General features: G+C 41.4%; 1 protein-coding gene across 10 annotated transcripts in view; it reads left to right on the top strand.

The window, feature by feature from the left end:
- The window catches only part of obsl1b (obscurin like cytoskeletal adaptor 1b), a 69,616-nt gene that overhangs the window by 18,461 nt on the left and 24,918 nt on the right, over positions 1 to 26,237 (top strand). For 6 of the 10 annotated variants that reach the window (XM_023980994.2, XM_023981002.2, XM_070437689.1 and 3 more), the window contains 16 exons: positions 1,665 to 1,940; positions 2,972 to 3,247; positions 3,863 to 4,138; positions 4,404 to 4,679; positions 5,342 to 5,626; positions 6,212 to 6,487; positions 6,740 to 7,012; positions 7,178 to 7,453; positions 7,652 to 7,927; positions 8,163 to 8,438; positions 13,898 to 14,173; positions 14,300 to 14,569; positions 14,682 to 14,948; positions 17,826 to 18,098; positions 19,263 to 19,529; positions 20,977 to 21,243. In XM_023980994.2, coding sequence (XP_023836762.1) covers positions 1,665 to 1,940; positions 2,972 to 3,247; positions 3,863 to 4,138; positions 4,404 to 4,679; positions 5,342 to 5,626; positions 6,212 to 6,487; positions 6,740 to 7,012; positions 7,178 to 7,453; positions 7,652 to 7,927; positions 8,163 to 8,438; positions 13,898 to 14,173; positions 14,300 to 14,569; positions 14,682 to 14,948; positions 17,826 to 18,098; positions 19,263 to 19,529; positions 20,977 to 21,243 — 4,386 coding nt within the window. The remainder of the gene's footprint in view (positions 1 to 1,664; positions 1,941 to 2,971; positions 3,248 to 3,862; positions 4,139 to 4,403; positions 4,680 to 5,341; positions 5,627 to 6,211; positions 6,488 to 6,739; positions 7,013 to 7,177; positions 7,454 to 7,651; positions 7,928 to 8,162; positions 8,439 to 13,897; positions 14,174 to 14,299; positions 14,570 to 14,681; positions 14,949 to 17,825; positions 18,099 to 19,262; positions 19,530 to 20,976; positions 21,244 to 26,237) is intronic. The other 4 variants (XM_070437687.1, XM_070437688.1, XM_070437691.1 and 1 more) reach the window with 4 other exon arrangements.

Genomic DNA, 26,237 nt, shown 5'->3' with positions numbered 1-26,237 from the left:
ATGACCCTCTTTATGTCCAAAAACCTCAGTTTTGTTGGTGCGTTTTGTTCAGCAATCCATTGGAACAAAGCGCGGTCACAACAGACAGATGAAAAATCAAAAAAGTACAATAAAAGTTCGTAGAAACATGTCAAACGATGTTTAAAATCAATCCTCAGGTTGTTTTTGTGATAAATATTCAATAATATTTCAACCGGACAAAAGCTTTCAATGGAAAAACAGCCTTTCAAAATAATAGTACTTCCTGGATGGATTTTCCTCAGGTTTTTGCCTGCCATATCAGTTCTGTTATACTCACAGACATTATGTTAACGGTTTTGGAAACTTTAGAGTGTTTTCTATCCAAATCTACCAATTGTATGCATATCCTAGCTTTTGGGCCTGAGTAGCATGCAGTTTACTATGGGCACGCTTTTCATCCAAAATTCCGAATGCTGCCCCCTACCCTAGTGAAGTTAATTGTGATTTATTCAGCCCACATGTGAATGCAGTTGCATTATTTTTAATAAAACCTTTAATGGCGTCCCATAAAATCTGGATCATTGAGGATCATTGACTGAATTTCTGCTAATCATTGTGAATTCATTCAATTCAGTTTCATTGGTCATCCCCCCCATTCCCTTCACTAGCCCCCCCCCCCCCAAATAACTTATTTTGAGGTTTCTTCTCTCCCAATCAGGGTTTTGCTCAATTAAGCATTTTGGAATTGACTACTATACAACTCATGAGTTGAAATTCTAATTGAATTGGACACCTTACTGGATGTAGAATTTGAGTTTGAGTGACAGGAATGTAAAATGTAATTTGGTGCAATCGGAGATACTGGATATAATGACTAGATGCCTATGTCGTGACCTCAGAGTGGAACGGCGAGCTGTCAAGCTCCTGTCCTCTCTTTGGATTGGTGGATACATCTCGTTATTTGAATACTTTTTACATTTTCAATAAGGGGTGTTGACATGTTGATGTCATGTGCATCCCACTTATATCAGTACACTCGTAACAACCTAATCATTACGAAACTTCTATTGCATATCAAATAAGCCTTACATATCAAAATAAAAATGTGTTTTTATCTTGACTCATACAAAAACTACTCACTTGCTTAATAATTCATGATCTGCTTCATGTGGACAGATTTTAGGTGGATTAAACCCTCTCTCTTTTTACTCTTTTCCTCTCTGTTGCAATTCAAATCAATTCCACTCAGTCATATAACATTCGTTTTATTGAATCTGACAGGTCCCACTTCCAGATGCCAAAGAATATATAACTTTTCTCGAGAAACAATGTTCAAATACTCTTTTAACCTTTGTGCTTAGAATAACCAATTCTTTTTCCACCAACAATTTCATTTGTTTGGCTTATTTTTTGAAGGCCTCAGGGTCAACTTGATGGTTAAAATAATGCATTCTGAATTGAGCCCAACCCTGCTTTAAATCAGATATAATTGGTGGTGGAATGTTACAACAGGTATTAGGTCTGTCATGCTTGTGACAGTGTTTTGTAGGCGTTAAATCACACATTTCAGTTTTTCCTTCAGATTTCTCGATATATGAAACAAGTCAATGAATATTCAGCAGAGAATGTTGCAGATGATTTCAGGTGATAAGCCTACATTACCTGTTCAATAACCCAAATGTTCTTCATATTAAACCCTGTAGCTCCAACTCCGAAGTTTTCAGCAATTTCTGAAGCAGACAAGAAAAAGTACATCAAATCAGGCAACCCCATTGTACTGCAATGCGAGCTCTCAGATCCTACCACCAAGGTGTACTGGTACAAGGATGGAACAAAGCTCCTAACCCAAAGTGGAGTAGACATCCAATCAGATGGAACTATGAGAACTCTAGTTATCCAATCAGCAGAGCTGTCTCACTCTGGAGTGTACCGTTGCGAGACAATGGAGGATGGCCTCCAATTCACTGTGGAAGTAAAAGGTGATGTTAAAACTATCTATGAATTAGAAATCAACCAATCAAGTTCTGCAGTGGTAACTAACCGATGGCTGGTGGTGTTTGGTGTTGCTTGGCAGAGTATCTAAAAGAAAAGATATCACTTGTCCGTTTCCATTGTTTGTTCCTATTGTTTGTTGAGCTGATACAGTAGATACTCACACCTGAGATCTGCACGCATAACTCATAATTAATAATTAACGTGAAAGTTAAGTGCACAGATCTCTAGTCTGTATACTGCCCTAACTGGCCGAAGCCAAACTTAATCATGTTACAGATAGCCTTGATGATGGGGTACTTACTTCAGCCACACAATTAGTGGATAGTCTTCTATGAAGGCTAAACAATCACATGAAAACACAACCATTACTAAGATGACAAAATGTTCAAGTAATATGGTGACCGAATATGCAGATATAAATATGGTAGTGACGACCCAATGGACAACATTTGAGGAGAATTTGTTTATACCTATTTGGCTATTGAGATTAGTGTACTGGTTCATAACTTACAATTGGGTGTAAGGGGGATATTGCAAATGCCAAACCATTCTATAAGTATCCATTGATATATATGTGAATTATGCCCTGGTGACTACTTACTACATCTTGACTCATCTTTTATTTAAACAATTACCTTCATCTTTTGTCCTCCCTCATTCTTATGAAGACACCCCTTTGTCATTTGTTGCCTCACTTACCTGTCTCGTGTCCTTCATGTTATTCTCTGTAAACCTTTAGCGGCTTTGAGATTGCACCATCCTTGACTCTTGCACTCTCTGCTCTTCAGTTCTTGTTTGTTCCTGCTTTGTGTCTTATCTTTGTTAACTGTGTCTGGCATCTCGTTTGAATGGTTTTCTGTCATTTGAGCCAGGTCTTAATCAGTTTGGTGTGTTTGCAGTTTCTTCCCTCATAATGAAATACATGTATTGCATATCTTGAAAATCTTTGAATCATTTAAAAACATGTCAGAAAATTAACATTGTGATCCCCTTTTATGATCATTGACACCCATAGCTCCACCTGTGAGGTTCTCAGCACTTCCAGAAGCTGAAAGGAACAAGTTCATTGAAGATGGCTGCCCCATTGTACTGCAATGTGAGCTCTCAGATCCAACTGCCGAGGTGTACTGGTACAAGGATGGAACAAAGCTCCTATCTCAAAGTGGAATGGAAATCCAGTCCGATGGCATCAAAAGGACACTACTCATCCAATCAGCTGAAATATCACACGGTGGAACATATGAGTGCTCAACAGCAGGTGATACCATCACATTTAAAGTGGAGATCAAAGGTGATTTGCAGCTATTTTTTATCTACACAACACATAATAGGAGCTTATGCTTATATTCTCATTGGTGTAGCCACTGTTCTTTTTTTTTGCAATATTTTCCTTAACTCTTACTGTATCTAATGTGTGCTTATATTTGATGGTCTGGGAGGACATTAACTACTACTTTCCTTCCACAACTACCTGAACTTTAGCACCGCTAGATCAATATGTGTTTTTTAGTCAGTGAAGTAGCCTAACGTCACGTGCACACAGGTTGCATCATTACACTGCCGCACAGTACGTTTTACGTAGTCTTCTCAGTCCATGCGTCACAACATGACAAAAAGAATCACGCTACACATTAGCAACTTTTTCGATGGTTTATCTACTTACGTGTCGGATACCGCACCACAAAGCAAGTTGGTAAAATCCTATGGGTTGCGGAGCTATGCACCGCAACCTAGTACGGCAGATGAGTCGGAGCAGTTGCGGATTGCCTTCCATTGAAGTAAATGGACTTCCGCCAGAACACATACAGTTTGACGCAACCGGTGTGCACAAGACTTAATACAATTGTCTTTCAACACAACTTCAAAGCCATACCATTTTCTCCCCACACATATTCATACCCTTTAGCTCCATCACAGAAGATCATGCCACTTTCACCAATGGAGAGGAACAAGTCCGTAGAAATTGGCACTCCCATTGTACTGCAGTGTGAGCTCTCAGATCCTCTAGCCCAGGTCTGCTGGTCTAAAGATGAAATGAAACTATTTCCCAAAACTGGCCTCGATATCCAAAGTGAAGCCAATGTGAAGAGACTAGTCATTCACTCTGCGGAGCTCTCTGACTCTGGGCTCTACTGCTGTAGTCTTGCTGACGATGCCATGACATTCAAGGTGGATGTTCAAGGTGATTTTCCTCTTTATGCCTCCCTTTTTAACAGCTTTTTAGGGGTGCAACACATTTCATTCCGTTTTTGTATTGTAACTAATAGTTGTGTTACAGTATACATCTTTGTAATAATGAGTGTATCCCTGAAAAACGGTGATCTACAGTAGGTTTTAAAGGTACGAATAGCTTTTTAATATAACATAGAACAAGAATCAGCACTTTGAAACAGGTGCATTTCGTGTTTTGTTAAATATTTTTCCTAAATGCTTTGAAAACCCCATAGCTCTTCCCGTGAGGTTTTCAGCACTTCCAGAAGTTGTGAGGAACAAGTTCATTGAAGCAGGCTGCCCCATTGTTCTACAATGTGAGCTTTCAGATCCAACTGCCCAGGTGTTCTGGTACAAGGATGGAACAAAGCTCCTCCCAGAGAATGGAGTCGACATCCAATCAGAGGGCGCTTTGAGGGCTGTGATCCTCCAATCAGCGGAGCTCAGTCACTCTGGGGTGTACAGCTGTGAGGCTTTAGATGACTGCATAGCATTCAAGGTGGATGTTGCAGGTGATCTAAGAATTTTGAGTTTGGTCAAAATCACTAACTAATATGTTGATTAATGCTTCGTAATGCGTGCAAGCTGTCGGTTTGTATTGAACATCATATCTTCTTTTACATTCCATCAGTCATTAGTAGGCCTAAGCATCCTTTGGAAGAGTTAGTTATGTGATATACACAGTAGAAAAGTAGATGCTTGATAGTATTTCTAGTAGCAGATTCGATTAAGAGAAATGCTGATTTTGAATGCATGGAATTAAATTAATTAATTTAATTCAAAGGATATGTGAGATTTACCACTAAATTCTCTCGGAAAAGCAATACCTTTTCAGGTACAAATTGGACAGCTATGCTCAAAGCAGTGCAACTAATAGCTTCAGCATTCAAATGTCTAACCTCCTGTGATGAGTGAAATATCCTTCAAATCATCTCATGATATTTACAAAATAGAAATTTGTTAAAGCAATAACTTMAACTCTGGTGACTCTAGACACAACAAGTAATCAATTGTGCCCTCTTTTTAGTATCTAGACAACCCTTAACAAGTAGCCAGGACGGTAGCCACATAATATCATACATCTTCAGATGAAATTAATCAAATTGCTTTTGTATGTACATGTTAACGTTAGAATGATACCTCCATTGAATATATTTCTTTAAATTAATTAAAGCACCTATAGCTCCACCAGTGAGGTTCTCAGCTGCCCCAGAGGTTGAGAGGAACACGTCCATTGAAGCAGGCTGTCCTATTGTACTGCAATGTGAGCTCTCAGACCCCAGTGGACAGATCTGCTGGTACAAGGATGGAATAAAGCTCCTCCCACAATATGGAATACACATCCAATCAGAGGGCACCATGAGGACCCTGGTTATCCAATCAGCCACATTTTCAAGCTCTGGGGTGTACAGTTGTAAAACAGCAGATGATATCAGCGAATTCTATGTGGATGTGAAAGGTGACATGTAAAGCTTTTCCGTTAATGTCAAATTCGGCGTGACTAATAACTTCATGTTGCAGATAAAAAAAAATCTTTTCAGAGCACGCAATCTTTGGACATTGGACATGTTCATTGAGTTTTGCTTTTAGGAGCTACTTATGCATCTACCCTTATAAACACATAACGTAGGAGCCATTTGTGTTCTTAAACTGAGCTATGGTCATCATAATAGTTTTTTCCCTTTTGTCATCTCTTGTTGCCATTCATGAGATATTTTGATACTTTTCATTAAAGGCTAAACACCTGAAGAGGCCATCGGAGGAGAAAAAAAGCATGTACCGTGATCTGTCATTTTCCCAATKACTTAATTGCACTACAGTACATCCTTGCACAGCTTTTATTAACCGTTTATCTTTGCTTCAACAGTGGACACAGACTTCTCTAGAACTATCCAGGCAATCCTTGGCAATGCTTGAAGTCAATGCATCATCGTCAGTGCTTGAAGTCAATGCATGTTTAACCTGCACAAAGCAGGCCTTTTACATCTAATAAGACTTCTCTTGTTATTTCACTCCACTGAACCATTTGTATTRTTTTCCGCAGCACCTCCGGTGACGTTTGTTGATATCCCTGAGGAAGACCTCTTCAAAAGTGTTGTGGAACAAGATCGTCTTGTTATGTCCTGTGAGGTTTCCAGGGCTGACGCTATTGTCCAGTGGTACAAAGATGGGGTTGAAACGCAGTCTAGTGACAACGTTGCTGTACAAGCAGATTGCACTCTTAGGATGCTGACCATCCAGTCAGCTCAGCTGTCAGACTCTGGGACATACACATGTCGTGCCGGAGACAGAGCTTTAATGTTCAAGGTTAACATACGAGGTAATGACTTAGCAAGGACATTTCATTCTTACTTTGAATGAAGTACAACATCAAATCAAGCCTACAGAATATAATTTTTGTGAATGATTCATAATCTAGTGGCATACTGCATTCATAAGCTATGTGGACTAACCGTAAAACAAGCATTTGGCAATTGTGAATTGCACTTTGAAGACTATGCTATGACTTGTGATACTGAGATGTCATGCTCGCTGTGATGTTCTCACTCCCGTAACTCCGTGTCATCTACAGAGCCACCAGTGATGATTGTATACCCTAAAGAAGATGTCCACCTTGATCGGCATGTGCCGGAGGAGATCATTCTCAGCTGTGAACTCTCACGTCTAAATGGTGTCGTAAACTGGTTCAAGGATGGGCAAAAGTTGCAAGAAAGCGAAAACATTAAACTTAAGATTGAGGGCCCTTACAGGCGACTGAAGATTCTTTGTGGTGGAGTCGAAGACTCTGGCGAATACGTCTGTGACACGGCTGATGATTCAATATTCTTTCATCTCAGCATAACAGGTAAGGGGAGCAATCAAGAGCATAACATCTTGTTTTCATGCAGGTTCACAATGCATGCTRTAGCAACTGGCTTTCTCTGTCACACGAGATCACTATTTACTCAAACAACAAGTGTTTTGGTCATACTGCATGTCTTGATRCATTGTCGGTGCTGTCTTTTTCTAGAGCCTCCAGTACAAATTATATCTCCGAGCCAGTCGCAAATGGAGCTCTGCCAGCAAACATCTGAGAGGATGGTGTTGAGCTGTGAGATCTCAAGGCCCAATGCTGTGGTGCGCTGGTATAGGGACGGGCTTGAGGTGGAGGAAAATGACAACCTCATCTTAGAGGTGGATGGGGTCTACAGGAGACTCATTATACCCGAGACCACAGTCAAAGATTCAGCCGAATATGTGTGCGATACGGCTGATGACAACATGACATTCTTTGTCAACATTGCAGGTACAGATGTCTACTATCAGATACTTTTTTCAAGGGCACTTGATATCCAAAGTAGACACAGACAGATTACTTATGAGTGTTGAATGATTAATGGTGCCTTAGTGATCTGTTGCTGGTGCAGAGTGCATAATATGTCACAAGAAGAAACCCCTTTACTGCTGAAGAGATGCTTGATTTTGCCATCTTTTTTATGCACAGATCCTCCTGTCCGTTTCGTACGCCCAAGAAAGATGGCAAGTCGGGTCGAGATGTTTGTTGGAGATTCTTTGGTTCTTGACTGTGAGGTGTCCAGATCAAATGCCGCGGTAAGCTGGAAGAAGAATGGGGAGGAAATGGAAGAGAGCAGCAATGTYACCGTTATTGAGGATGGCGTCATGMGGCAATTAACCATCCACTCCATGACATTGGAGGACGCTGGGCAATATGTCTGTGACGCCAAGGATGATGTGATGGACTTCCAGGTCAAGATCAAAGGTAGATATAGAAATTGAATCACATATTCATGTTAGTCCATACAACTGCCTGTTACAGTACCTTTCACTTGCTTTGTCACTGTTCATGTTAATCTTATACAGATGCCCATTAGAGTACCTTTCACTATATGTTAATCCATACAGCTGCCCATTAGAGTACCTTTCACTTTCTGTTACTCCATTCAGATGCCCATTAAAGTACCTTTCACTTGCTTTCTCGCTGTTTTCATTCTCAGAGACACCTGTAAAGATCCTGGGCAAAAACGATGTGAATACTCAAAAGCAGTTCTTCGCCTCAGATGACATTGTCTTAGGGTGTGAGCTTTCAAGAGCCAACTGCGTGGTAGTCTGGTACAAAGACAACAAAAAAATCGATGACAATGAGCGCTGCTGTAGTGAGGAGCAGGGTGTTTTCCGTTCACTGGTGGTTTTAAATGCTGAGATCGACGACTCTGGAGAGTACACCTGTGATGCCGGGGATGATAAGATGGTGTTCAGTATCACCGTGAAAGGTACACATTTTTGTTTCCTAGGTCCATGCTGTCTTGTTTATGTCACGTCAMATTCTAAATCATTTCTGAAGTGTCTATATAGTCCTTACGAAAGGTTTATGAAGGCTTCATGAAGCATTGCATGTTTGTGTTAGTTAACAGAGAAATAAAAAACTTGTCAACTTCATATGCATCATCTCCAGCACCACTCCAACATCAAYGTATGTGAAAACAGCACATTTCTATGTTTTGTAGTGAAAAAGATAGAGGAAGACAAGTGTTACCGCCATCATCTGGTGTGCATCATGATTTTTACTAACTATGAGAAAGCAAGGGGGACTTTACTAACCTTTGCCTGCTCATAGTGGGTTAAAAGAGTAAAGTMCCCGATCTGTTTATTTGAATTGTTTTATTAGGCAATTTGCTTAATGAATCAGTCCCTGTAAAGCCTATTAACTWCCTGACGGTTTTGTCTGAGAGCCCCAGTTGTTTATTTTTTAATTTAATCTTTTTATTTTGGGGGTAGATCAGCTTTAATATTACAGATAGATTGTAGCTTCAATCAATGTAATTGTCTGCATCATTCCCAATCCCCCATATACAGTTGAAGTTGGAGGTTTACATACACCTTAGCCAAAAACATTTAAACTCAGTTTTTCACAATTCCTGACATTTAATCCAAGTAAAAATTCCCTGTCTTAGGTCAGCTAGGATCCCCAATTTATTTTAAGAATGTGAAATTCTTAAAATTTCAGAATAATAGTAGAGAGATGTATTTATTTTAGCTTTTATTTCTTTCATCACATTCCCAGTGGGTCAGAAGTTTACATACACTCAATTAGTATTTGGTAGCATTGCCTTTAAATTGTTTAACTTGGGTTAAACGCTTCGGGTAGCCTTCCACAAGCTACCCACAATAAGTTGGGTGAATTTTGGCCAATTCCTCCTGACAGAGCTGGTGTAACTGAGTCACGTGTGTAGGCCTCCTTGCACGCACACGCTTTTTCAGTTCTGCCAACAAATGTGCTATAGGGTTGAGGTCAGGGCTTTGTGATGTCACTCCATTACCTTGCCTTTGTTGTCCTTAAGCCATTTTCGCACAACTTTGGAAGTATGCTTGGGTCATTGTCCAGTTGGAAGACCCATTTGCGACCAAGCTTTAACTTCCTGACTGATGTCTTGAGATGTTGCTTCAATACATCCACATAATTTCCTACCTCATGATGCCATCTATTTTGGGAAATTGCACCAGTCCCTCATGCAGCAAAGCACCCCACAAACATGATGCAGCCACCCCGTGGCTTCACGGTTGGGATGGTGTTCTTCGGCTTGCAAGCATCCCCCTTTTTCCTCCAAACATAACAATGGTCATTATGGCCAAACAGTTCTATTTTTGTTTCATCAGACCAGAGGACATTTCTCAAAAAGTACGATCTTTGTCCCCATGTGCAGTTGCAAACCGTAGTCTGGCTTTTTTATGGCGGTTTTGGAGCAGTGACTTCTTCCTTGCTGAGCGGCCTTTCAGGTTATGTTGATATAGGACTCGATTTACTGTGGATATAGATACTTTTGTAGCTGTTTCCTCCGCATCTTCACAAGGTCCTTTGCTGTTGTTCTGGGATTGATTTGCGCTTTTCGCACCAAAGTACGTTCATCTCTAGGGGACAGAACGCATCTCCTTCCTGAGCGTTATGACGGCTGTGTGGTCCCATGGTTTTATACTTGTGTACTATTGATTGTACAGATGAACGTGGTACCTTCAGGAGTTTGAAATTGCTCCCAAGGATGAACCAGACTTGTGGAGGTCTACAATTTTATTCTGAGGTCTTGGTGGTTCTTTTGATTTTCCCATGATGTCAAGCAAAGAGGCACTGAGTTTGAAGGTAGGCCTTGAAATACATCCACAGGTACACCTCCAATTGACTCAAATTGGCCGTCATTTAAGCCTATCAGAAGTTTCTAAAGCCATGACATCATTTTCTGGAATTTTCCAAGCTGTTTAAAGGCACAGCCAACTTAGTGTATGTAAACTTCTGACCCATTGGAATTGTGATATGGTGAATTATAAGTGATATAATCTGTCTGTAAACAATTGTTGGAAAAATTACTTGCGTCATGCACAAAGTAGGTAACTTTGTAAGTCCTAACCGACTTGCCAAAACTATAGTTTGTTAACAAGACATTTGTGGAGTGGTTGAAAAACAAGTTTTAATGACTACAACCTAAGTGCATCTAAACTTCCGACTTCAAATGTATGTATGTATGTATGTATGTATGTATGTATGTATGTATGTATGTATGTATGTATGTATGTATGTATGTATGTATGTATGTATGTATGTATGTATGTATGTATGTATGTATGTATGTATGTATGTATGTACAGTATATACCAAAATATGTGGAAACCCCTTCAAATTAGTGGATTCGGTTATTTGAGCACACAGCCATGCAATCTCCATGAACAAATATTGGCAGTAGAATGGCCTTACTGAAGTGACTTTCAACGTGGCACCGTTATAGGATGCCACCTTTCCAACAAGTCAGTTAATCAAATTTGCCCTGGTCAACTGTAATTACTGTTATTGTGAAGTGGAAACGTCTAGGAGCACAACAGAACGGCACTGCCGAGTGCTGAAGCGCATAGCGCGTAAAAATTGCCATTCCTCGGTTGGAGCACTCACCACCGAGTTCCAAACTGCCTCTGGAAGCAACTTCAGCACAAGAACTGTTCATCTTTGAGTCAGACTTGTTTCCTTTAAATTCGGGGTGTAGCCATGAGCTCCCCTTTTGTCCCCAACCATGTGAACCTGTATGTGGGACAATTTGAGGAAGCACTCATTTACAAAACATAGACACACCACCTACTTTCTAAAATCATCCTATGGAAGAGATACATAGATGATGTCTTTGTGCTCTGGGAAGGAAGTCAGCAGGAACTAAATGAATTCCAAACTCTGGTGAACGAGTGCTCTGAATATCTCAAATTCACCATGCAGATTGATGAGATAAAACTAAATTACCTGGACTTATTGATCATCAACGATAATTGATGCATTACATACAGATTCATCCACAAAGCCCACGGACCGCAATACCCTGCTACGTGCTAATTGTATGCATCCCCTTCCCCTCAAGAATGGTCTACCATATAGCCAGTTATGCAGGGTTAAACGAATCGGTGGCCACCAGTNCCTGCTACGTGCTAATTGTATGCATCCCCTTCCCCTCAAGAATGGTCTACCATATAGCCAGTTATGCAGGGTTAAACGAATCGGTGGCCACCAGTCAGATTTTGACAGCAATAATAAGAAAATGACAGATAAATTCAAAATGAGAGTCTACAAGGACAAAACTCTTAATACTGCAATGGTGAAAATATCTCAAAAACCAAGAGAGGAACTGCTCAAAATTAAACCAAAGAAGAAAAACAACACAACAGTGTTTGGCACAAAGTACACCAAGTGTTTGGAGAAAATGAAAGCAATCCTGAAAAAGCACTGGCATATTCTGCAATCAGACAAAAAAATTGCATACCCCTTCAAGGAGCCCCCACTGGTGGTCTATAAGYGTGGTCGCAATATTGGGGATAGATTGGTTAGATCTGACCTGGCCACTCAGACACTCTTGACACCCATTCCAAATGGGAACTACAAATGTAGCTCATACACACAGTGCAATAGCACTACAAAAACATCCTTCTTCAGACACCCACATACGGGTCGAAAAAGCCCTGTTAGGGGCATCATTTCATGCAAGACAAAGGRAGTAATCTATCTCCTCATCTGTACATGTGGGAAAGCCTACGTAGTACAAACAAAAAGACAATTAAACAACGCAGAGCTGAACACCACAGCTCAATCAGGTGTAAGATCACTGACTGTCCAGTAGCAGCTCACTTTGTTGAAGCTAACAATCCCATCTCCTCCTCAGATACACAATAGCATTGAGATCCTACTACTACAGAGGGAGGCCTACTTGATATSCTATTTAAAAACATTGACCCCTAGTGGTCTGAATATTGACTTTGATCTCTGGCCCTTTGTATGACCAATTGTATTTTCTGTGATTAGGTCTTGTAAATTAATGTATTCTTTCTACAGCTCATCAGAGTACACCCGTGTGTTCACCCTGTTGATGATGCTTATTATGCATTATGGTTGAACCAAAAGATTACATGTTCGATTTTTTTGAATGAAATTGGAAATATTTAATAAGTGAAATTAAATGAAACAATAATGTATGTTGATGCTAATGTTATGCTAATGCTAATGATAACAGTTCCGGTGAAGGGAAAGCCTAAGATCACCATACGCAATGCCAAGCGTCTGCTGGAGTGGTGTAAAGATCGCCACCAATGGACTCTGGAGCAGTGGAAACACGTTCTCTGCAGTGATGAATGACGCTTCACCATCTGGACGAATCTGGATGTGGTGGATGCCAGAAGAACACTACCTGCCCCAATGCATAGTGCCAACTGTAAAGTTTGGTGGAGGAGCAATAATGGTCTGGGGCTCTTTTTCATGGTTCGGGCTAGGCCCCTTAGTTCCGGTGAAGGGAAATCTTAACGCTACAGCATACAAATACATTCTAGATGATTCTGTGCTTCCAATTTGTGGCAACAGTTTGGGGAAGGCCSTTTCCTGTTTTAGCATGACAATGCCCCCGTGCACAAAGTGAAGTCCATACAGAAATAGTTTGTCGAGATCGGTGTGGAAGAAATTGACTGGCCTGCACAGAGCCGTGACCACATCCCCATCGGACACCTTTGGGATGAATTGGAACGCCGACTGAGAGCCAGGTCTAATCGCCCAATATCAGTGCCTGACCTCACTTACGCTATTGTGTCTGAATGGAAACAAATCCCTGCAGCAATGTTTCAACATCTAGTGGAAAGCCTTCCCAGAAGAGTGGAGGCTGTTATAGCAGCAAAGGGGGGACCAACTCCATATTAATGCCCATGATTTTGAAATGAGATGTTCGAAGAGCAGGTGTCCACATACTTTTGGTGTACTTACATGATTTAGAAAATATTTAAGACCCTATTCAGCCTTTTTATTCATGAATAGGCTGTTCATAGCATATGAAATCATCATATTTTCATACTTTATCATATTTGTACTATTTGCTAGTAAAGTGGTGAAAAGTGAATACATCTCAAAAATAAATTAACCTGAAATGTGAAGATCAGATCAGAGCTAGGTATTGTTCATGGCCCTCTTTAGGAAATTATCAGGTTTGAACCTTTATTCTGAACAGGTTCACTTGATGCTGACCAGAAGACAAGTGTTTCCTACATCATCCAGAAACACTTTTGTTTCATCTGGTCTCTATCTTTTTTATTACAAAACATAGAGTGCAGTCGTTTTCACGTGTTGATGTTGGGGTCGTGCTGGAAATGATGAATAGGAAGTATAAAAATTGGGACATTTCAATTGAATTAAAGTGGGAATAAATAAGACTGTTGTTTTTCTCCTTAGAACCCCCTGTGACCATCATCGGCAACTCGGGTAACCCAGAGCATCATAGCCTGGTAGCAGGCGACAAACTCATCTTGGAGTGCGAGATATCTTGTCCGAATGCCACTGTCCAGTGGCTCTGGAATGGAAAGTTACTGAGTTCAGACGCTCGCACTCACATAGACAGTGACGGTGCCACCAGGAAACTTGTTTTGTCAGAACTTCAGCCCTCGGACTCTGGAGAGTACATATTGGATGCCATCAATGACAAAATGGTAACCATAGTTGAGGTCCAAGGTAAAAGTGCAAGTTTACATTTCCAATGCATGTAATAAAATACAAAAAACATACCTATGCTATTGACATGACAGAAACATAAAAGTCACAAGAGAGGCCATGTTCAACTGATGTTTTACTCCTCAGAGCCCCCAGTCAAGTTTGTGAACAAACAAGCCAGAACCACCATCTCTGGCTACGAAAATGAAAGTGTGACACTGTGTGCCATGGTGAACCGGGAGCAAGCCTATGTGCGATGGCTTAAAGATGGTGAACTATTGAATGGGGATAATATTCACATCGCCAGTGTGGGTAAAATGCACACCCTCACCATCAACCCCCTGAAATTATCAGATAGTGGAGGGTTCGTCTGTAACATCAACACGGACGAAATGTATTTCATTGTCCAGGTCAAAGGTAAGAACAGGATTTTTTGGAACAAAATGCCTAAGAATAAGGTTTAACATAGTTAAACACAGTATTTATGCTGCCATAACTGGAAAACTGATTACTAAACTTGTTTTCCTAGAAATGAAAGTGAAATTCTCCAGACCTCTGGAGAATATCGTAGCCCTGAAGGACAGTACCCTTACCCTGAGGTGTGAGGTCAACAAACCTAAAGGAGATGTTCAGTGGCTCAAAGATGGCCAGGAGATTAAGCCCAGCCGTCGACATACGATAAGGGCACAGGGTCGGGAGCGAAGCATCACTATCCACCAGCTAATGCTAGACAATGCTGGGGAATATGCCTGTGAATCCACAGACGATAGGACTTTTGCCACCATCGGTGTAGAAAGTAAGGATATGGGCAGTTATGTTTATGCTAATATTTGAAATAACTAAATTAACATTATTGGGTGATAATCATGTCAATCAAACTCTGTTTTTAATGTCAGCGCAAGTCTAATGCCATGCACATGTGCTGTCTAATGTGCTCATGTGCTATCGGAATTATCAGATGCTCCTAGTTCCCAGTGGGAAATTTCACTTGAATGACCCTCCAAATTGATATTACAAGTGGGAAACGGAGAAAATGTTGTTACTTGACATTTCACCACTGACCTTTTTTTTAACCTATTCAACCAAAAGATTACAACAAATCAGTTTTTGACCATTACAACCTCATCGATGTGGATAATGTAGCTAATCTGAACGTATTGTCAATGTTAAACAAGCTCGTTAACTTTATTCTAAGCAATGTTAGCAAACTTATCAAGCTAGCTAAAATGTTATTGGTTGAAGAATTGTTGCGACTCCAAAAGCACTTGAACACAATCATGTCGGACTAGCCGCTTTCCAGTTTCCTATATCCAACGAGCACGTGAAGCCAGCAAGACTCACATTATGTAAAATGCTCAGTGAAGTTAAAAAGTGTGATTTTCCTGTTTAATATACAGTACCAGTCAAAAGTTTGGACACACCTACTCATTCAAGGGTTTTTCTTTATTTGTACTATTTCCAACATTGTATAATAATAGTGAAGACATGAAAATTATGAAATAACACATATGGAATCATGTAGTAACCAAATAAGGGTTAAACAAATCAAAATATATTTTATATTTGAGATTCTTCAAAGTAGCCAGCCTTTGCCTTGATGACAGCTTTGCAGACTCTTGGCATTCTCTCAACCAACTTCACCTGGAATGCTTTTCCAACAGTCTTGAGGGGGGTTCCCACATACTGTATGCTGAGCACTTGTTGGCTGCTTTTCTTTCACTCTGCGGTCTTACTCATCCCAAACCATCTCAAATAGCCCTTAAACAGCCTGGAGGTGTGTTGGGTCATTGTCCTGTTGAAAAACAAATGATAGCCCCACTAAATGCAAAGCAGATGGGATGGCGTATCGCTGCAGAATGCTGTGGTAGCCATGCTGGTTAAGTGTGCCTTGAATTCTAAATGAATCACAGACTGTCTCACCAACAAAGCACCCCCACACCATCACATCTCCTCCTCTTCCATGCTTCACGGTGGGAACCACACATGCGGAGATCATCTGTCCGCCTACTCTGCGTCTCACAAAGACACAGCGGTTGGAACCAAAAATCTGAAATCTGGACTTCCACCGGTCTAATGTCCATTGCTCGTGTTTCTTGGCCCAAGCAAGTCTCTTCTTCTTATTGGTGTACTTTAGTAGTTGTTTCTTTGCAGCAATCGACCATGAAGGCCTGATTCATGCAGTCTCCTCTGAACAGTTGATGTTGAGACGTGTCTGTTACTTGAACTCGGTGAAGCATTTATTTAGGTGCAATTTCTGAGGCTGGCAACTGTAATGAACGTATCCTCTGCAGCAGAGGTAGCTCTGGGTCTTCCTTTCCTGTGGTGGTCCTCATGAGAGCCTGTTTCATCATAGCGCTTCATGGTTTCTGCGACTGCACTTGAAGAAACTTTCAAAGTTCTTGACATTTTCTGGATTGACTGACCTTCATGTCTTCAAGAAATGATGGACTGTCATTTTTCTATGCTTATTTGAGCTGTTATTGCCATTATATGGACTTTGTATCTTACCAAATAGGGTTATCTTCTGTATACCACCCCCACCTTGTCACAACACAACTGATTGGCTCAGACGCATCAAGATGGAAAGAAACTCCACAAATTAACTTTTAACAAGACACACCTGTAAATTGAAATGCATTACAGTTGACTACCTCAGGAAGCTGGTTGAGAGAATGCCAAGAGTGTGAAATGCTGTCATCAAGGCTACTTTGAAGAATCTCAAATATAAAATATATATTTTTTGGTTACTACATGATTCCATATGTGTTATTTCATAGTGTTGATGTCTATTATTCTACAATGTAGAAAATAGTAAAAATAAAGAAAAACCTTTGAAAGACTAGGTGTGTCTAAACTTTTGATTGGTACWGTGTATATATATATATTTCCACACTATGAGGTTGGAATAATACTGTGAAATTGTGAACATTTTGACAATGCCCCTTTAGTGTAAGAGCTGTTTAAAAAGGCTGCCTGAAATGTTTTTGTGGGATGTAGTTTTGACCTTCCATGGTGATTTTTTATTAGGGTCCCCATTAGCTAACGCCATCACGCTAACTAATCTTCCTGGGGTCCAACACCATTACAATTACAAACAACCACAATCAAGACTTCACAAACATTCAACATTTAGACAATACAGATCATTAAAATACAGTAAATTAGGTCGTAGACCAATAAGAAAGAGAGTTCCAAACTTCTCTGCCAATTACAGCTAACTTTCAGTTTTCCCCTCCACACTCAAGACTACTCTCAGACAGTCCTAGCAAAATTCTTGCTTGAGAAATTGCCATTTGCTAAGAAGCTATTTTTATAAAAAAAATGTAACCTTTTTTAATTGTACACAATCACAGTAAAGTACTTAATTGTTACCCATAAATGATTTGATACTGAGATTTTTTWAAAAGCTGCATTTGGACCTTAAAATCTCAATGGGACAAATCCTTTGAGAGTAAACACGTTTCCAAGCAAGGCTTTGAAACAAATTACATTTTGTACAGTTTTCATACCACCCATTGACCTCTCATTGCATGATTTACGCAAAAGTTGTGTGAGTTAAGCGCATGGATCTCATGTTAGGATTTGGAACAATGATACAGTGTCTCAATGATATTCATTGCAAATCAACCCTGTGTGTTGTTATTCTAATTCATTTTCATGTTCTATCCCTTAGTGCCTCCACCTATTGTCGAGTTTATCGCAGAGCTACACAATATCACTGTACTGGAGGGGGAAGATGCTACATTTAAGTGTGTGGTTTCGCCAGAGGACACACAGCTAGTGTGGAGCCTGAACGGCCGGCCTGTAGCTCCAAATGAGAGGTTTGTCATTTCAAGTAATGGACTGTGCCACATGCTGTGCATTTACAACTCCCAGGTCTCAGACTGCGCCACGGTGACTGCCAAGGCAGAAGGGCTGGTGTCTGAGGCAAACCTCCAGGTTCAAGGTGAGATACCATTGGTTAACATTGTGCTAGCTTGGTATTCAAGATATTCTGGTGCAGTTTTAAATGTGCTATATGCAACAATTCCACCTACAAATAGACCTAAATGTCAACGATATATTTGTAGTAGTAAAGAAAAAAAAATCCCACGGGATAAAAAATTATTTTGGGATTGCATTCGAAGCTAGTAAAGTTGCTTGTTTTTCCTGGAATGTCAACCTTCAAACAGCAGCATCTTCCTGATTCTCRTTCTTGGAGGTTGAAAACAATGGTTGTCTTATTTAAATTATGATTAGATAAGAAAGTATTGCTAAGCTATTTCAGGTTTTTCTAAGCTAACCAGAATATAAATATCATACAACAAACAGAGCACCTTTAAATTGATAAGTAGCCCCATGACTGTGCTCTTATGATTATATAGTTACAGTGTGACAAGATGTCATTTTCCCTGATTAATTAGGAAATTGAAATTTCCCCCCAAAACTTTAATTTATTGTATTAATTTCCCTTGGTTTTCATAGTTGTGCTGTTGACACCGTTAAACAACAGTGTATGTCAATGCTTTAGAGACATTTAATTGTAATCGTCATTCCACATTTGCAATAACTTTATACAACTGTTGATTCCTTGAAGTTTAATAGATAATTTTGAAGTAAGCTTTGGCAAAAAATTACTTTCCTCATCCTTGCCTCCCCTTTAAATCTCTTTTTAACTATTGGGGAATTGAGTGCAACAGTGTGCTCTTGGAAAGCCTCTTTAATGCCACAACATATTTTCAATAAATAATGACCTCTTCAGACAAGCTCAAATTGTTGAAGGGGCGCCTTTGACGACTAGCGCTTAGCAGCGTCTCCTGTTAGAATTCCTAGGGTAACTGACAGAGACAAATGGTGCCAGAGACATGCTACAACACTTAGGAAAGCAGTACTATTAAGAGGATTGAATCGCCTCTCCTTAGCAGAACTTGTGCTACATTTTGGCTTGTTTATCATATCATTTTATTAGAATCTTTATATAGTTATAATGTAGCTTACAAAGCGCTCTTTTTTTCACTTTGTGTATGGCAGTCTGGATATGTAGTTTAATGTCAATTAGAGTTCAAATCTAATACTTGTGTGATACCAGTTGCCTTACACACACACAGTAATTGTGGGTGTATCTGTTCAGAACAACAAGTGTTGTTCACCAAAAACATGGTGCCCGTTGTGGCTGAGCAATTCGGGGAGGCTACCCTGGAGGTGGAGGTGGGTCTCGACTCTGGAGAGGTGCAATGGATGAGGCAGGGTGTAGTCATCCACCCGGGGCCAAAGTTCACCCTGAAGAAAAAGAGCCGGCGACGGAGCCTCACCATCCACAAGCTCGCCCTTTCTGACCGGGGCACCTACAGTTGCGAAACTCTCCACGACCGCACGCAAGCCCAACTCATCGTGGAACGTGAGTGCGCACGTGTTGTCACTCTGCACTGTTGTTGTTTGTTTACCTCCGTTGCCGGCAACATCGCTTTCGCACGCTGCCCCTGTTGTTGCGTTGTTGCTTTTGGAGCAAAGTCAATAACTGAGTAAGAGTAATTTGAACGATTGGGACCGGGGTGGCACTTGTTCCTCCATGGTGATGGCTGCAAACAGGTGACGTACAGACAGACCGCTAGCCCAGCCTCTGGTTCTCAGGGAGCAGATTTCTGTATTGACACAGGATGACTGGAGCCATAATGATTTCATTAAGCGTGTCAAAGGGGAATCAGATTGGAGGCTAGAAGGAAGTACTCGTGAGGAACTATTTAAGCCCCTTATGCTTGGCTGTGAAGATATAGATGTTATCAGACGAGCACTAGGATTACATTCGCACAAGCACAGCTCTCTGAGAGCATTCTCTTCGCAGAGTCGAGCTATGACTAATGGCTGCTTTAACCCCAACGGGTCTAATAGTATAGATGTACTGTAGCTCTTTTCTTCTTACTTGTTTTGTGGGTGAGTTAGTGCTGTGAGGTGCGGGTGAGTGAGAGCTTGTCTTTTCAGCAACGGCTGCTGTTGGCACCGTTTATGAATTTGGATCTCCTCTCATTGCATCTAAATTTATGCACTGGCCTTCAAAATGGAGTTTGTTGTCATCAAGTCTAAGAAATGAATGCTTCTTCTCCTTGGAGAATGCATATCTGTGTTAGAATAAGTCAAAATGTTGGCAGATTCGAAACAGGCTTTGGTGTAAAGTACTGTTTTTGAATGATAAAAAATACTTGCCTCTTTCCTTCCAACTGGCTACATGTTTTATTTGTCTGTCGGTATCACACATACTGTAACATGACTTCTGTTATAGTGATGTTCTATATGAAAATGGAAGAAACATGAAAATAAATGCTAAGAAATAGCCTTTGGATTTGGTATTTGTAGAGGGATCATATTGTATGGAATGCTTCTAGAGATTAAATAATACATGAAATAACAGATGATTGAATAAAACAATTCTATAAGGGAAGTTAAAACCATATATATATATATAAAAAAAAAAGAAGGTATATCTCGAGTCCCCTTTTTGCCAAGTTCCTCTCTAGGTTCCTTCCTTCTAGAGTTTTTCCTAGCCAATGTGCCACTGCTTCTGCTTCTGCTTGCTCTTTGGGGTCTAGGCTGGGCTACGGTAAAAGCAACTGCTGATATAAAAATGGCATCATCCACATGATTTCTTTGTTTGTCCCTGTCAAACATGCAACATGTAAATCTGTTGATTTAATTATTGATCAGAGGTAGGCAGCCCTGGTACTCCAGGACAAGTGTTGCCTACCCCTGTTATAGATGACTTACATGATTTATATGATTAACTTACTAATTAAGTGATTACTGTTGTTGTTATTATTGCCTTTGGCTACAATACCATTCTCTCCCTACAGCCAGAAAAATTACAATTCGGAGAGGACTCACTGACATCCAAACCATTCAACGTGAAACGGCATCCTTCGAGGTGGAGCTGTCGCACAGCAATGTAGAAGCCACTTGGCTAAAGGATGGGAACCAGCTAAAGCCCAACAACCACTGGCGCATGAGTGCCAAAGGGTGTGTCCACAGCCTCACTATCTCCAACCTCTCCTTGGACGACACAGGCACATTTGTGTTATCTGCGGAAAATGTGAAATCATCTGCAAGGCTCATTGTTAAAGGTAGGGCACGGCCATAGATGGTCAGACAGCAACAGTACACTCGTTTGCTGTCAGAGTGGGCAGCCTGGCCACATTCAGTGTACACAAACGGCAGTGTCTTTCTGGTTTCAGCATCGGTTCTCAAAATAACAATGATTTTATGTCATTACGCTTTTTCTACATCAAATGCAATTATCGCAAAAGATTTACAGACAACAGCTTTATATAGTAGTGTTACAAGCAGAGTGTGAGGGAGTGTATGAAATACAGAATGAGAATATATATTTGACACCTCAGCTTTTGATGCAGAGGTGTCATATACAATTCTAGGAAAGCCTGAATTCTCGTGTTGTCTACTCCACTGGGGTCTGCCAGCCAGRGGTTGTAAGGTTTAATGACAAGTTTGTTTGTGTCAAAGTCAGAATAAGCGACGGCATGATAAAGAAATGGAGTGACTGCTCTGCTACCGTTCTTACTGCGCCTCACGTTACAAATACAAAATAGCCACGTACTATACATCGCAAGTAGGTTACTTGGTCTTTTCAGTCACTCCCTAACGTAACCTCACACTGTAAAGTAATCTCTCCCTTATACAGAGTCACTCAATACGTCTCATCCCATTGAGCCAAGGTTCTGAAATCAAGGATGACAATTGGATTAAAATGTCATGCCAGTAAATAGTACAGTTGCCATACCAAACATGTCTTAACACGAAAACACAGGCTATTGTACTGATGATGTCGTGGTGCAGAGCGTGTGTACTGGTCAAAAAGGCGTTCAGTTTGTGTCAGGCATTCAGGTTGGCTTGTTAAGTGTCAGAGGACACTGTAGTTGAGATTTTAAGTTAACGGGAGAGCACTTTCACTTTTCAAATGACTCGTACTGGTAAAACAGCTTGGATCTCAAACAAATAAGTTACAATTTAAAGGTTTGAGGAAATACTTTCAGTATGAGAGCAACAAAAGCAAAGTGATATTAAAGTATCTGTCCAGTGAAAATCTCACTGTTAAAAGTTCATATTCTGTTAACTCAGGGGCTCCTGACTGGCGCAGCGGTCTAAGTCACTGCATCTCAGTGCTAGAGGCATCACTACAGACCATGGTTCAATTCCAGGCTGTATCACAACTGGCCGTGATTGGGAGTCACATACGGCGGTGCACAATTGGCCCAGTGACGTCTGGGTTAGGGTTTGGCTGGGGTAGGCCGTCAATGTAAAAAATAATTTGTTCTTCTTAACTTACTTGCCTAGTTAAATATAGGTTAAATAAAAAATAAAAATAAACTCATACCAGTATTGTAGTACTCAAGACTGGTTTTGTCTTGGTGTTGTGTAGGATACATTTGTACTCGGTCTTGACTCGGTCTCGGACAGTGAGGCCTCCTAATTTCTTCCTGAGACCAGCCGAGATGAGTGAAAAAACTCAGAATTATCACCTTCCATTCATTCAGCACATAAAACCACATCGCCAGACCAAATATATACACTCATTTTTGAAACATTAATATCAGCTTTTATATCTATTACAGGCATGTTTGCACAGTGGCGAACCTATAGGCCTTCAGTGTGTGACAGGTTCGTGATTCTGAAAGGACAGCAACCATAATCAAATCTAATTTTATTTGTCACATGCGCCGAATACAACAGGTGTAGTAGACCTTACAGTGAAATGCTTACTTACAAGCCCTTAACCAACAATGCAGTTTAAAAAAACAAGTGTTAAGTAAAAAATGTAAATAACAAATAATTAAAGAGCAGTAGTAAAATAACAGTAGCGAGGCTATATATAGGCGGTAACGGTACAGAGTCAATGTGCGGGTACACAGGTTAGTCAAGGTAATATGTACATGTAGGTAGAGTTAAAGTGACTATGCATAGATAATAAACAGAGTAGCAGCAGCGTAAAAGAGGGGGGAGGGGACAATGCAAATAGTCTCGGTTGCCATTTTATTAGTTGTTCAGCAGTCTTATGGCTTGGGGGTAGAAGCTGTTAGGAAGCCTTTTTGACCTAGACTTGGTGCTCCGGTACCGCTTGCCATGTGGTAGCAGAGAGAACAGTCTATGACTAGGGTGGCTGGAGTCCTTGACAATTTTTACAGCCTTCCTCTGACACCGCCTGGTATAGAGGTCCTGGATGGGAGGAAGCTTGGCCCCAGTAATGTACTGTGCTGTACACACTACCCTCTGTAGTGCCTTGCGGTCAGAGGCCGAGCAATTGCCATACCAGGCAGTGATGCAACCAGTCAGGATACTCTCGATGGTGCAGCTGTAGAACCTTTTGAGGATCTGAGGACCCATGCCAAATCTTTTCGGTCTCCTGAGGGGTAATAGGCTTTGTCGTGCCCTCTTCACGACTGTCTTGGTGTGTTTGGACCATGATAGTTTGTTGGTGATGTGGACACCAAGGATCTTGAAGCTCTCACCCTCCTCCACTGCTGCCCCGTCAATGAGAATGGGGGTATGCTCGGTCCTTCCTGTCCTGTAGTCCACAATCTTCTCCTGTGTCTCGATCACATAGAGGGAGAGTTTGTTATCCTGACACTACACAGCCAGGTCTCTGACCTCCTCCCTATAGGCTGTCTCATTGTTGCCGGTGATCTGGCCTACAACGTTTGTGTCGTCGGCAAACTTAATGATGGTGTTGGAGTCGTGCCTGGCCATGCAGTCATGAGTGAACGGAGTATAGGAGGGAACTGAGCATGCACCCCTGAGGGAGCTCTGTGTTGAGGATCATTGTCGCAGATGTGTTGTTACCGAACATTGCCACCTGGGGAGCGGCCCGTCAGGAAGTCCAGTTGCAGAGGGAGGTGTTTAGTCCCAGAGTCCTTAGCTTAGTGATGAGCTGTGAGGGCACTATGGTGTTGAACACTCCCTCTTCATCTTCCTGCAAGAGAACCGCACCCACACCCACTATACTAGCATCTACCTCCAACTTAAAAGGTTTGTCAAAGTTGGGTCGGCAAGCACTGGGGCACTACGAAGTAGCACTTTGGCGGACTCAAAAGCATAGTTACAGTCCTTGGACCACTTAAATGGTACTTTGGGACTGAGCAGAGATGTAAGGGGAGCTACTGCCGTCGAACAATTCTTACAGAACGTACGATAGTACCCTACCATCCCCAGGAATCTGCGCAACAGGCGGCAAGTCGTGGGAGCAGGAAAAGCAACAATTGCTTCCACTTTGCCAGTTACTGGGCGCACTAGACCTCGTCCCACTTGCTTCCCTAAGTAAGTCACAGTAGCCTTCCCAATCTCACACTTGGCCAATTTGAGGGTTAAAGAAGCATTCTCCAACCGCTGAAACACACTTCAAGGTGGCGAGATGATCAGACCAAGTAGACGAATGAATCACCACATCGTCAAGGTAAGCAGTACAATTTGGCACATCCGCGAACACAATGTTAACTAGGCGCTGAAAAGTAGCAGGTGCATTACACATTCCAAAGGGCATCACAGTGTATTGTACAAAGTTATCAGGCGTAACGAAAGCCGAGATGTCAAAAGCTTGAGAGGTCAGAGGCACCTGCCAATAACCTTTTAGCAAATCTAACTTACTAACTTAAGCAGCAGAGCCAATTCTATCAATGCAGTCATCTAAGCGAGGTAGAGGAAAAGAATCAGACTTTGTAACAGCATTTACACGACGATAGTCCATACATAAGCGGGACGTACCGTCAGGCTTAGGAACAAGAATACACGGGGAACTCCAGGAGCTGTTACTGGGTTTTGCCATGTCATTCTGTAATAAATAAGCTACCTCACTTTTCATTACCTCACTTTTATTAGCGTTAAACCGGTACGGATCCTGACGTATAGGAGCAGCGTTCCCCACATCCACGTCATGTTCCAAGATGGACGTGCGACCTGGAATGTCTTGAAACACATTGAGAAAACTATTTATCAATAGGATAAGATCATTAGTTTGATCGTTATCCAAATGTTCCATTTGAGAGGGTAACTTTTTCAGCATCTCCGAATTACAAAAGCGTTCACACTGCTGTAACGTATGGCGTAACTCCAACCCGTCCTCCTTATCCTCCTCTAGGTCCCAGCCAGGCTTCAGCACCACCACAGCCACACTGGAGATGGCGGGCTGGACCAGCTTACCTGAGGAGCTGTCTGGAGAGTCACACTTATAATATGCTTTCAGCATGTTAACATGACACACAYGGGAAGAACGCCTACGATCTGGGGTCTTTATCACATAATTGTGGTCACTGAGTTTCTTTTCCACAAGATATGGCTCAGAAAAATGTGCCGACAGAGATGAGCCAGGGATTGGCAAAAAAACTAAAACTTGATCCCCTGGTGCAAAAGAACGGCCAACAGCCTCTTTGTCATAATGTAACTTCATGCGTTTTTGAGATGATAAGAGACTTTTGGGCTAACGCACATGGGGCGTGCAGTCTCTCCCGCATCTTACTGACATAATCCAACACATTTAGGGGCGCTACTGGGTGTAGGAGATATGATATGCTCCTTCAAAACTTTTAGCGGACCTCGTGGGGTGTGTCCAAACACAAGGTCAACAGGGCTGACCCCCAGGGCTCTTGTTTTGTTTCCCTGATAGCAAATAGGACAAAGGGCACCCCCTCATCCCAATTGGTACTGGTGTCCATGCAATACTTGCGTAGCATCGGCTTTAGCGTCTGATGCCAAAGTTTGAGGGCCCGTTTGACTCTCCGGATGATACGGACTGGAGACCTGATGGGAAATACAGCGTCTTTAACACATTTGAGAACAGTTTTGACATACAGTTGGTTCCCTGATCAGTTTGGATTACTTTTGGGAGTCCAAACGTAGAGAAGAACTTCACTAGTGCCTTCACCACAGTTTTAGCYGTTATAGTACGGAGAGGGATAGCCTCTGGGTATCGAGTAGCACTGCACATTATTCTTCGTAAGTACTGGTTACCTGACCTGGTTTTCGACAACGGACCTACACAATCGATTATCATGCTTTCAAATGGTTCCCCCACCACAGGAATCGGGCAGAGCGGCGCACCAGGAACTGTTTG

Source organism: Salvelinus sp. IW2-2015, linkage group LG36, assembly GCF_002910315.2.
Source record: "Salvelinus sp. IW2-2015 linkage group LG36, ASM291031v2, whole genome shotgun sequence".
Taxonomy (NCBI): domain Eukaryota; kingdom Metazoa; phylum Chordata; class Actinopteri; order Salmoniformes; family Salmonidae; genus Salvelinus; species Salvelinus sp. IW2-2015.
This window is presented reverse-complemented; position numbering and strand designations above follow the sequence as displayed.